The sequence below is a fragment of the Toxorhynchites rutilus genome, chromosome 3, assembly GCF_029784135.1.
Source record: "Toxorhynchites rutilus septentrionalis strain SRP chromosome 3, ASM2978413v1, whole genome shotgun sequence".
Lineage (NCBI taxonomy): Eukaryota > Metazoa > Arthropoda > Insecta > Diptera > Culicidae > Toxorhynchites > Toxorhynchites rutilus.
In genome coordinates, this window is record NC_073746.1 from 9,339,684 (window position 1) to 9,352,636 (window position 12,953).

General features: G+C 36.5%; 1 protein-coding gene across 1 annotated transcript in view; it reads left to right on the top strand.

The window, feature by feature from the left end:
- Nucleotides 1–1,683: 1,683 nt before the first annotated feature.
- The window catches only part of LOC129774673 (villin-like protein quail), a 65,543-nt gene continuing 54,273 nt past the window's right edge, over nt 1,684–12,953 (top strand). Inside the window, exon 1 of the mRNA XM_055778510.1 lies at nt 1,684–2,686. Coding sequence (XP_055634485.1) covers nt 2,666–2,686 — 21 coding nt within the window. The 5' untranslated portion in view covers nt 1,684–2,665. The remainder of the gene's footprint in view (nt 2,687–12,953) is intronic.

Sequence of the window (12,953 nt, forward strand, 5' to 3'; positions counted from 1 at the left end):
ACTCATTCCCCATTGATGGTATAAATCATTCTATAACAGCCATACAAAAACGGCCAGAATTAGATGTACCAATGCAATGCCATGATACAAACGGTGATAGAAAAAAATAAATAAACGGCAACGAACGAAAAAAAAACAGAGCCGCGCTGCAAAAACGTGTTCTGAAAATACCGGAGTCACGGTTCAGTTGCACCACAAACATTTTTACATACCGTACAAAGCAGAGCACAGCGGCAATGGCGGCGAAGTTTTGTTTTGCGAAGCAGACAATGCACAGCAAAAGCAAAAAGCTTCCCATCGGAGAAAACGCATTTCCCAATCAGTCATCATCATCCCGAAAGCTTATAGTTAATGGCTTGCGGAGCGAGAAAAATGCTTTTTTATTTCGATGATCGCAATGAAGCGGGGTGCTGCGGATCGTATATTGGGAGAATGGGGTGAATTGAGGTAACGTTGGGTTTTAGTGTTGTTTATTGAGCACATCCAAGCAGATCCGATAAACATAAGAGTGTTACTAGGTTATTTTGCTTTTTTTTTTTGCATGTTCTATTTCAATGTAATATTTGTTTACCAATCAAATTGAAATTTCATTAACAACTAGCTGACCCGGCAAACTTCGTCTCGTCCTTAGAGAGGGGGGTGGAATGTCTTTCCGCCATAGAAACATTTATTGCGCCCTAAAACCTCCATATGACAAATTTGGTTTCATTTGCTTGATTAATTCTCGAGTAATGCAGAAATTTGTGTTTCATTTTTATGGCATCCAAGGATCTTAGAGAAGGGAGTGGGGTCTCGAACTATCACAAGAACCTTCCCCGACCCCAAAAACCCCTACATACCAATTTTTCATGTCGATCAGTTCAGTAGTTTCCGAGTCCATTTTTTTTCCAGAAATCCATTTATATATATATATATATATATATAGATTTTTTTTTATACACAACTAGCTGACCCGGCAAACGTTGTTCTGCCATATAATGTATTTCTAAAGAATATTTTGGTTGGTAAAAAAACGAATATACCTCAAGAGAGTCGCACAAAAAATATATGGACGACGTAGATCTGATCAGCCGTTCTCCCGTGATGATGAGTTATACGTACGTGGGAAAAAGTCTCTTATATTATATATAAAGATACGATTTCCCAGTCTCTAAAATAGTTGAAATTGAAGGAATGTGGGCGCATTCTAATTTTTTCATACATTTGTTCTGGGCATATATTGGCTTCTCAAACCTTGACAGTATCAATAGTAGCGGCGAGAAATTGAGTAATCAATCATGGCGTCGTGTATTGTCATCCCATGCGAAAAAGAACGAGAAGCATCAGAGACTCTGCTACCGTGCGGATTGGACATATTAAATCTTTGCTTTCAGATGGCATTCTCTGAACATTGTCAAGAGATTTCGTTCGTAATTTTCATCCATGTCTCGCCATTCAAGTTTGAAATTAATGCATTTTTGAATTGAAAGTGAACGAAACTGATATGGTATAGCAGCAAATCGCACGAATCGAATTGTTCGAATTTACCCCACTCTCCCCACTCATTACCAAAGGTATAGGTGATGTACCTTTGCATAAATGATTTTTTCTCTCGCGCTACCGTCCATATTTCCCCCTTTTTATTGGCTCCAACGTTTATGATGATCTTATCATGATTTAGTTAATAACAGAGAATCGTTGCGAAAATATATATCTAACCATTGCGAGCGAGGATCAGTTGCTGTGAGAAGCTTCAGTTACATAGCGAATGAATGTATCATTCGGTTCGAACCAATCTGAATCAAAATTGGCGTATCGATTAGCATATTCGTGTTTTCGATCGACACGATTGAGTGCAACCAAACAGACGGTCGGGTCGCCAGAGGCTGAAGCGAGGGCCACGGAAAAGCTAGCGCGATCGTGTGTCAATTTGTGATTCTTGCTGCTCACTTTCAACCGATCGAGTGCCATCCACCATCCAATATCGAGGGGGAACCCGCCATGACCACGCCGGATTGAATGTCCACTTCGCGCGAACTCCGAAGCAGCAATTCACAGAATCAGCTGGCGGCGGTGTGTTTGTGCTATTTTTTTTTTTGTTATGGTCGTTTCCATTGTGATGATCCAGTTCCAGCGCAAAAGGTGATGTATTTCACAGTGCCATTTCAGTGCGGGGCGGTGGCTTACTACAATGCACAGATTACACTTAAAAAAAGAGGAAAAAAGAATAGTTATGCTATGAGAAAATAAGTTGTCATTATATGTGTGCTGCTGCAGGTGGAGTTTGGAGCGTCGAAATGTCGCCGAGTTGGAGATCGTGAAAAAATCGTACCCCGATTAGTATGTGGGTGGCATCGAGTTGATGAAAAACGATTTCACAGTGTTTGGAGGTGCTTGTGCAAATCAACATTCTAAATGTTGGCAATTAGTTTTCAAGAATTGAATGAAAGTGAAATCGGTGGGTGTTGAAATCTAATGACGACTCTGACAGAAAGCATTTCCCACCCTTAAAACCTTGTTGAAAATAATTGTTTCAAAAGAGTTTACTTGTTATTTGAAAAAAAAAGTGAAGTTATTTGTCTAACAAGTAACAGGTGAATGTGCTATATGTGAGTTATAACACAGTAAAATAGTTGCATACGGAAACAATCGTGATTTCGGGAGCAATTCATTGATTGTACAAACAATGAGTAAACAAGCACTTAAGGTAAATCGAGATCTTCTGATTATACTTTTTATTCATATTAATTTACCTACTTTATTTATTTCGATGAATCTCATTCTTGTGGGGATTGGCACACACCAAAATGGTTTCGTTTCGTTTTGATAATTATCATTGCACGTACATCCTTCACGTTCACAAATGTATGTGTCCTTGAAAAATTAAAGTTGAAAATATATTGGTTCGGATTTTTGAAAGACAAATTTCTTAAATTTTGCATATCACCTTCACTTCTTGCTTGATGACTTCCAGTAAGCAAAATTCAATTAAACTCCAAATCAATAGCGTGCATAAGCCAAGTAACACACATCTTTATCGGGCTGAAAAAAAGATACTGAAATGGAATTGTACCGAAGCCAACACCGTGATTTGATGATTACCCGATCTCTCTAAGTAAGCTATCTTGCCTTATCGTTTCATATAGCACTATGGACGAGCTACACCTCATTCAATAAATTATTTGTGAAGTTCTAAACATAATACTCTTCTATTCTTTCCTGAGTAACAAATTTATAAATACTTTTGTACTAATGAAAATCAAAGGAATTTTGTCATCGAAAGAATCTTTCACCAAAGCAATTATTAAGACTTTCACGACTAGCACTGACGCAGATAAGCACTCGATGGGAATCAAATGAAAAATATAATGAACCTAATGATTAATCAAAATAAGATCGCAATAATTTTCAACCAAAAATTATTTGTATGTTTCGCTGATCTTTTTCAATCAAAAAGGCTGCGTATATACTTTGCTGTCTTTCACACGTTCATTTCGAATTGAACGCAAACATAAGAAATTAGCAACGATATACTGATATTGTCCTTTTTTATCTGTGTTATTTGATCATTCAATCACAGGTTACGATGGAGATTTGTCCAGTCGAATTTCTGTTATATCTGAGTGGAAAATGAGAAGAGCCAATTCTCACACCTAACCATCAGTATTGACTTTGTCACCGGCCCATCGCATTTCGCAAATCACCGTTTTCGCTTGACGCTGTCGCAAAGCATTATCCACTGAGAATTCATAGGGGAGGCGGGAGTAAATTTTAACACGCTCATCAATAGTAGCTTTGGAAACTCATGTTTACCACAATTTAAATGCAGTTTCTTGCTGTTTTTCGAAATAATCAGCCAAATGATTTACAAAAAAAGTGTTTTTCTATGTTTTTTACTGAAAATAAAACAGATCAAAAAGTAAAAACATTTTTTCGATGCTTGTAATATGTATGTATACCAAACCCTGGATTGTCAGATAATGAAGTCACATTGACATATAGTGCCGCCCGGAGTACGGAATAAACGTATGCGTGCAGGAAAAAAATTAAAAAAACTGGAAAAAAAAATATATTTTTTTTATTTTTCTCTTTTTTTATATTAACAATACATATTAGGGTACACAGTGACAGTCTCAGAATGTAGCACTTGTACTTACGTATTCCCGTCATTGGAGCATTATTTTTATTATTAATTAATTTTCTTGTAATGGAATTTATTGTGAGACCAATGTAATGGTAGCGAAATTCTCATCTAACAATTGGTGGAAACAGGTTTGCTAGCGAGAGGCTTCTGACAGCAGATTGGCGGCCAACTCGGATTGTGTCATCTCGAGGAATTGGGACCGCCTCGGTTCCTTATTTTCGTTAGATGGGGACTTTGCCTCCCATTACATTACCCTCAGAATAATTTTTATAGCGAAAAAAAACAAACTCATAAAAGTTTCCCTCAATCTGTTTATGAACATACATTTTCATAATATTATAATTTGTTTTGCATTTTGTATCATTCTTACTAATCCTGACTGTTCTTTTTGCATGTCTACATTATTTTTGAGAGCCGGAATTCCGCGCAATGTTTATGTTCCTGTTCTATTTTTTAGCTTTGTTTTGTTCAAATTGTATTCTGATCGTTCAATCTTACTAATGCTGACTTTGCTTCATTTTTCTTCATTGTTCTTAATTTCTACATAATTTATGAAGGCTATAATTCCTCGCATAGTTTTTGTCCCTTTTCTACTTTCTAGTTATGATTAATTCGAATCGTATACTAGAAACAATCGCTCAACGGTTGCTGAGTAATGCGATAGAATCAAGCATGTTGAATTTATTTTTTATCAATTTGGGATAAGTAAAATTAATGTCATACCTTTTTGGGATAAAAATTTACCATAAAAGTAGCATCCTGGCGTTCGTTTACAGTGAAGTCAGTAAAACCAAGGTTTCGGATCTCCCTAAATGTATACATATGCTTCCTTTCTATGACAATGGTTGGATCAATTATCGCCACATTGATAATTAAAGGATCATTCAAATTAAAATTACAGAGAGATTAATTAAAATTAATGGGAGACTTTATACTTTATTGGTCTTGAAATCAGCTTCGGCGTTGTGTAAAATTTTACATACTGACAAATATTCATTGATCATCTACATAAACATTATCCAAATTGGCATAATTTTGCTGATTGGAGTGAATATTTAATGAGTCAAATTAGTGAGAAAACACCGTACCCTACTTCTGTGTGCTTATACTAGATATATAAAGATATAGATCAAGAAAAACGATTATCATCATAAAGGTCTTCGATGTGAGTGAAGTGGAGTAGGATTGTCACAACTGAAAGAAAAAATATAATTTTGAGAAGTACGTTTAAAGTTTAAATCTCTAAAAAATCACAAAAAAAAACTGGAGATTTTTGGCCTTTGGCTGTTTTGCTGGCATGCTTGAAAAAAAACTGGCAATATACAGGAAAAACTGGAAGGTTGGTAACCCTGCATGCAACCAAACAAGACATTGAAGTGGAGTCTGGTGACCAACACTCGTGCTCGGAAATTGAATGATTCGGATCAAGACGGGTCTATGGTACTAGGTGAGGCCGTTTCGTCACTAAGTTGGTTAGGGGAGTGGGATATGAAAACAGTACGGAAGAAAGCAGAAGGGGAATTATTTGCTTGTAGCGCGAAAGAGACAGACTGATCACGAGCGAGCTTCGGCACTAGCGTATTATATTTTGTTTACAAACAAAACACAGTAGACTTCCAATATGGCTGAAGAGTGGTTTTAGCAAGTTGGCCCACCTTAGGATATACTTCTAGGCGCCTTGAATCGGATGAGGCTTCAAGCGGGTCTGCTCATTGACGTTGGAACTTAAGTTTCTGGTCAAAAAATTTACGATGAGATGTCCCCAGTTGATTCATAGTCACGTTCATGGATAAATTTGCTCAGAAGCTTATGATTTGGCAAGGTAGTTGTACATATGGAACGAATACCAAAGAAACGGATGTTTTCATAATAACGCACAAAACAACCTGCGAAGTATCGGTCCAATTCGGCGAGTCTTCACTAAAGTTGAAGACTGTCCTGTGGTATCGTGACAAGAACCTCAATCCATCCAATTGTCCCCGATTCTGCCCTATAGAAGAATAATGTGTATCGCCCCTAGTAGACAGTTTCTGAAGTTTCATATGAAGCTCATATGTGTTGACAACATCAATAAAAACAATAGTACATGTTGTCATTCCGTAGATCAGTAGAGTGCGAAAAAATCGTCTCAATAAAAGTTCAAACTTGTACTAAGCAAACCACCAAACCTATCCCTTTAAAGTTTAAGGCTTGAACAGAAGTGTACGATCAGCTGGTGACCAAACTCGGCGGGTGTTTGCTCATGGCCGATGAAACCAATGCGAAGAACGAATTCGGTCAGATCTCAGGATAAAAAATTTAAAATGGCAATGGCTACCGCATGCGTGAAATATCAAAAGACATTTCAATCGTCGTGGGAGTGTCCCTGTGGATCGTGAAAAGGCACGGAAAAAACTCACATGATTACCAACCTCATCCGGGAGCTAAGTGACGAGCGATGTAAGAAAATCTTGAACTTCCTCAAACGAAAAAATCCGATAGAGATTACTCTATCGCACCTGCGCACCTAACTGTTGTCGTCCAATAACTCTTGAAATAAAAGCAAATAAAATTCCGTTTGCTTACCAAATTGTAACTATATATATTACCTTCGAAACGTATCACAAGTATTTATCGAGTTGTGTTTGTAATTGAACAAATACCTATTTTAATACAGAAAGACAAATGCGCACCTTTGCCCCCACTGTGGGGGCAAAGGTGCGCACTTATTGAATTGAACTACTGAGATAACTTGAGCTTGAGCTTGAGCTTGAGCTTGGGTAGACTGTACAATTCGTAGTTGCTCTCCGTGATTGACCTGAACCAACCAAATTGCACAAAGAACACACAGAATGACACTTTAGACTAGTAAATCATTCTCGTTGTGCAATTTTCGGTGATTCGAGCTTTAAATGGTCAATAACGACGCCGGCCACGTCCTTACAGTTACCAGGGGAAGGGAAGGAATGTTAGTATGATATTCGCCACCCGAAGGCCAGAAGGGTCGCCTCTATAGCGTGGTTCCCGAGCGTTTATCATGGAAGGGATAGTTGTTAGTGGGAATGGTTAACAAAAGTTAGGATTCACCGTGGTAAGTGATGTGATTCTAAAAACGTGAACTCTCAGCTATAATACATTCTAATCGGATCGGTCATGCATTTCGTTATTCGTCGTGCGTAGTACATAGATATTTTTCCTGACCTGAGAAGGCCATAAAAACTCCTTTAAAAACTCTTGATCTATATATTTTTATTCAATCGAGGAGACCAAGGGTCAATTTTCAACCTGAGAAAGTCGCTAAGAAACCCTTTTAAAATTTCTCCAATCGACAATATATTCTTAACCGGAAAAGATCACCGAGGAAATGCTTTTAATTTCGCTAAAACTAAAACTTGTATTATCTATCAAAATATTATTAAATCGCGACTACCGAGGTTATTTTTAAACCTATATTTTGTGATTCATTACTAGCATTATGTTTTAAAATTATGTAAACGCAGTGGCTGATATTATCTCTAGTCACTGAATTGAACTACTGAGATAACTTATACCAAAAATAAATGCTTTATCATCAGAAGCGGGAGAAGCATCATTACTAGAGAGTGTAGGCACCGACCAGTAGGCAGGAGGGGGGTGTTCTATTCTTTTTTTTATGGGTGAGAAGAGTGGATGTTATGATCGAACATACCACGTGGAAATTTTTGGGAGGAAATAGACTGACAATATAAGATATCCGAAAATGTCCAACATTTGAAACATAATTCGTTTTTATTGACAAACTAGCTGACCCAGCGAACTTCGTCTCACCAACAATTGATATATTGATATAAATCATTTTGAACACAAGTTCCCACAGAAATTATTTTTATGTACCTAATCTATATTCGCGGTATATAATTTCTTTTTTGACATATAAACCTGATGCAGACTAAGATGTATCAATCCTAATACTGACTGTTTAAATCCGTGGCTCCGTTCTTGAGTTAAATCGTGAGGAACGGACACCATTTTTATTTATATAGATCAAGTTTATAAATACAAAGTTACCTCCACTTGATTTATTTGAAACTCATTGTCGAAAAAAAAAACAATATTGATTTGTAGTTGAGTGTGAAAACATAAACATAAACGAAACATAACCGTTATTGAATTGAATGCATGGTGAAAATAAAAACATTTTTCATAAGAAATTCATTTTGAATTATTTTTAAGCAATTGTTTATTTTCATTCTTCATCTTGGATTTCGGTTCTGAGGATTCCGACACTTGGAGCGCTGTTGCTTCGTTGCGCTGTTCGAAGAAACAGACGGTGGTTCCACATGAAGCTAGAAGCCCAATCTCTCCATGCTAATTTTGCAACTTTGTTTAATTTGTGCTGGAGGTTGTTGGCTTCCGAAAAATCGAACGCCATGCGTCGTAAATCTTTGAGAGCCATACCATAGAAAACTTTGTCCAGTGGCCTGCAGATCCTCAGGCTGCTCACTCGTAAATACCTATCTGAACCGCACTAGGTGCTCGCTGACACATTCCAGCAGAAGTAGAAATAGAAGTAGAAGATTCAAATCATAAATCACTTTCTAATATGAGCCTCTTCCTCAGAGCTGATTCAGAAATAATGAGGTCTGCCGCAATCCGACAATCCGAGACTCCCTCCCGAAGCCGCTGTCGGGCCATTTGAGCATTTCTGGAGTGCATTTCTTCAAATCACTTTTCTTCTTGTGGGTCCCGTTAAAAATTTTATAATTTTTTTGTCAGAGCAAAACGCTAGTGCGAGTTTTTACCCCACAGCCACTGCGCACCTTTGCCCCACAAGCAATTTTTGAACTAATCGAATTTAAAAAAAAAGCTGTTGAACTTTTTCTCAAAAACGAATACGCACTATCATCTACTATAGAATGAAGGTTTCCTTGACAGTGTAGTTTCGAACTTTCCAGTTATTTTAGAAAAACTTTCTTTCCAAGTTTATTCTCCAAAACTGGAATACTTTCCAGTTTATTCTCCAAAACTGGAATAATTGGATCAAAACATCGCAGAACTCTTTTTACCTCATAACTTTTTACCTGCCACTTTCATGAAATGTATCTTTTTTTATATGTGTGAGCTGCTGATGTAGTAATGTATCAAACGACTACACTGTTGTCGAAATTTTATGCTCGTTTGCTTCAAAATGGCTAATGCGCGCCTTTGCCCCGCATTACTCTAATCCTGTTCACCGACGAGAGCATTTTTACCGTCGATCCCGTAACAAATTCCAGAACCGATCGATATATTATTCCTCTCCCGGTAGAAGACGTGGCTGACGAGCATAAAACGTGTATCTGACCAAGCATCCTGCTAGCGTTATGGTGTTTGGATAGGTGGCTTCCGTTGGCTAATAAATTACGGCGTTCAATCCATAAGCATGGCGTGTCATGAAGCCCTGTTCTAAAAGACACCTGAGCCTCTCAGATTCATCCCCGTTTTAAATAAATAAAAAAAATCGAAACCGAAATTTTTTAGAATTTTTTTAAATTTTCACATTGCTCATTGGTGCAAACATTATCACATTATTATGGTTCTGAATATACAAATAGTTTTTCAGAGACTTTTGGCAAAACCACATTTGCACCGCTTGAAGGAACACCCAGGCAACACGGCAACAGAGAATCCGGTACGAATCGAATCGCTTTTGATTACTTCGGATATTATTTTAGAATGCATTGACATTTCTGAAATTACTCTTTAGTTTCAGTGGCCCTAAACAAGAGTGTGTGATTCTATCATACACAACCAATCTCCGCATAAAGGTATGAAAACCGACGCTTTTAACATTTTAACAAGGTAGTTTTTAAGTGTACACTGCGTTTCACATCTATATATCCACTCATTTTTTCTGAGTTTCCAAAGATATGATAGAAGTCGGTTGAATTGAAGTATATAGTGTAGGACAGAATAACTATCTTCATTTAAAAGACTGGCTTTATTGTTTTTCTCAGGCGCGAAATATTCAAAATCTAAAAATCCTGTGTTTCATAACTATAGTACCAGATGGGAAAACTCTCACTCCTTTAAAAAATTAACGTCAATTTCACATGAATTACAGTTAGTTTCTAACTCTTAGGTTCTCTTTAGTTCTCAATCAGTTCAAACGAGCCATTTGAGGTGGGTTTGACCAAATTGCGCCATATTGTAAGATCTTCAAATCACTTATACCGCCTGTAAGCTGCATCTACTATTCATACGATCACTCCTCGGAAGTTCTTAATAGGTTTTGATCTTGTAAACAAGCTTACCAGTCCAGAATCTGAAGGCCCTATTCATCATACCATGTCATGATTTTCCGGATTTTATGAATTGATGCCAAATTGCCCAATTATTATATTGTTTTTGATGTTAAAAACAGCAGTAAATGATTCTGAAGTACTTCGTTGCACTTCTGACTGTTCATTCGTGTTGATGGTAAACTATCTAAACCAGGCCTTTTTGAGAAAATTCTCCCCAAACCATAAAAATTTCATCTCCAGCTGCGGGTCCAAAAATTAATGTGGAAGCTTATGCCATGAGTTTCACTTCTTCAGGAGAGAACTTCTTTAATAAAAAGAAATCCAACTTTAATAGAATTTCTTCATGCTGGATGGATGGAATTACGGAACGCGTCATGTAATTTTTCAACTCGTAACTTTGATGGTTTGAGGAATATATTTTCAAAACGGCATGGTTCAGATAGCTTTTCATCAACACCAATTAACAGTCAAAAGTGAAATGAAGTACTTCAAAATCATTTACTTCTGTTTTTGCATCAAAAACACCGTGATAATAGGGTAATTTGGCATCAAATCATAACATCCGGATTATGATTACTATGGCAACCACTTGGCGCGCTGCAGTTTGTTTGTTTTGTTGTCTATCGCTCGAAGCAGCAATAAACTTCCTCTGTGTCGAATGATGTTTACCTTTAAAATGCCCAAGAAAAGGCAATATTCTGAAGAATTATGAATGGATCAATATGATGACAGTAAACTCAAGCAATGAGAAATGCAACATCTACTTGAAAAATTACAATTTGTTCATTCAAAAATGGTGATTTCTAAAACCGGACAAACCATGATCATTATTCGGACAAAGCATGATCATAATTTCTCTTTGAAGGAAATCGTTAAAAAATATAATAAATGAACAATTTGAACGCCTTATGGCGTTATTAGTAACTAGAGACATGGGGCTTTTCAACAAACCCAAACTCATTTTGATTGCATGTGATTTTCATGAAGGAAAATCGATTTGCATTTACTAGTTGCGTGAAAACACCCTGAACCTAACCAATCTATGTAGCTTTGTGTCAAAGATGTCGATAAATAAATAAACAATGTTGAGGTTGTACGTCCTTTGAATATCTACATTTTGCTTTGCTTCTGTCCGTTACGGCAAGCTCTGCACTTGCTAACCTCGCGCTTATATTTTAAGAATGGATTCTGAGTCTAGAATTCTTGCACGTTCGTTCAACAAGGTAGCAAAATAAAAACTGTGGTTGGCCAGGGCGAGCACCATATTCAAATTGCTTTCACGACCATCCGACGAAATGCATCAACCGCTGATCAGTCGAATCAGTCTTGACTTCGATGGACTTTCGAACATATTTATAGAAACTTGCACCTTGCACAATAAACGTAATACTCTCGTATTCGAAATTTTAAACTTACGCCCCATTAAAGATACAAAATAACGTGATGCAGCAAAACAGAAGCATTCTCCACCAGACGGCATGAATGCATTATATTTTTTCAGAAAAGATAGAGAGCGCCTTATTCTTTTATATTTTTTCTTGAAAGCTGAGGTTTTTGTACATAACATATCCTAAAATCAGAGATGTGTTTTTTTGTTTTTGAGGTATGATTTTTCAAAGTTAACCGATGGTTCGAAAAAAGAACTTTTCCCTCTTTTTTCCACTACAAAAACTCATAAGTTTTGAATTACTGGACCGATTCAGATGATCGACACATCAAATTGAAGCTTATGAATTAGTTTTCATTGGAAAAATATTACTTTTGCGAAAAATTTGGATTTTCGTTTTTGTAATTATTGATTGAGTTAGTTTTTCATAGTTTTCTTGGTTAATGATGGAGGGCGCTATATTTTTTTATATTTTTTCTGGAAAGCTGAAGTTTTTTTACATAATATATCCGAAAATCAGAGAGGTGTTTTTTTCTCGTTTTTGAATTATTATTTTGCATATTTAACATGGTCTGAGTCTTTGTTCAATATTCCTATGTGACTAGACTAGACATTTGCCACTAGGATCGAATATTCCCGCAAGTGTGTTATGTTTTCAAAGAAGATTGGCTTGTTGGCTTCAATTTAATATGTCGATCATCTAAAGTGGTTCACTTGTTCAAATGTTATGAATTTTTGCAAAAAGTCATTTTTGGATAAAAGGGAAAAAATGATTTTCCGGGCCACCCTAAAATGGAAATTAGAAGAAAATCTGAGAATCACTAAGTTAGTAAGCTGTATATATGCTTTCCTTCATCCAAGAAAGATGTTTTCTGATTTTAAGGAGAAGGATTAAAAATTAAATTCTTATTTTATGTTCGAAAAACATAAAATATAAGTATACAAAACTAAGAAACTTTTTTTTATACCTGAGCGAAAATTGGAGACCGTATATAATCGGGTCCACCTATAGGGGAAATGGGGGGAATTTGTACCCCCTAAGCAAATCGCCTAATATTTTCAACCCAATACGATCTAAATTGTACTCAATTGTAAATTCACATTGTACAGTTAGCTACACTTGTTTTCTCTCAATCAATAATGTTTAATCATTATAGCAAGCTTTAAACTACCAAAAATATCATAACATAAGAGAGATTAT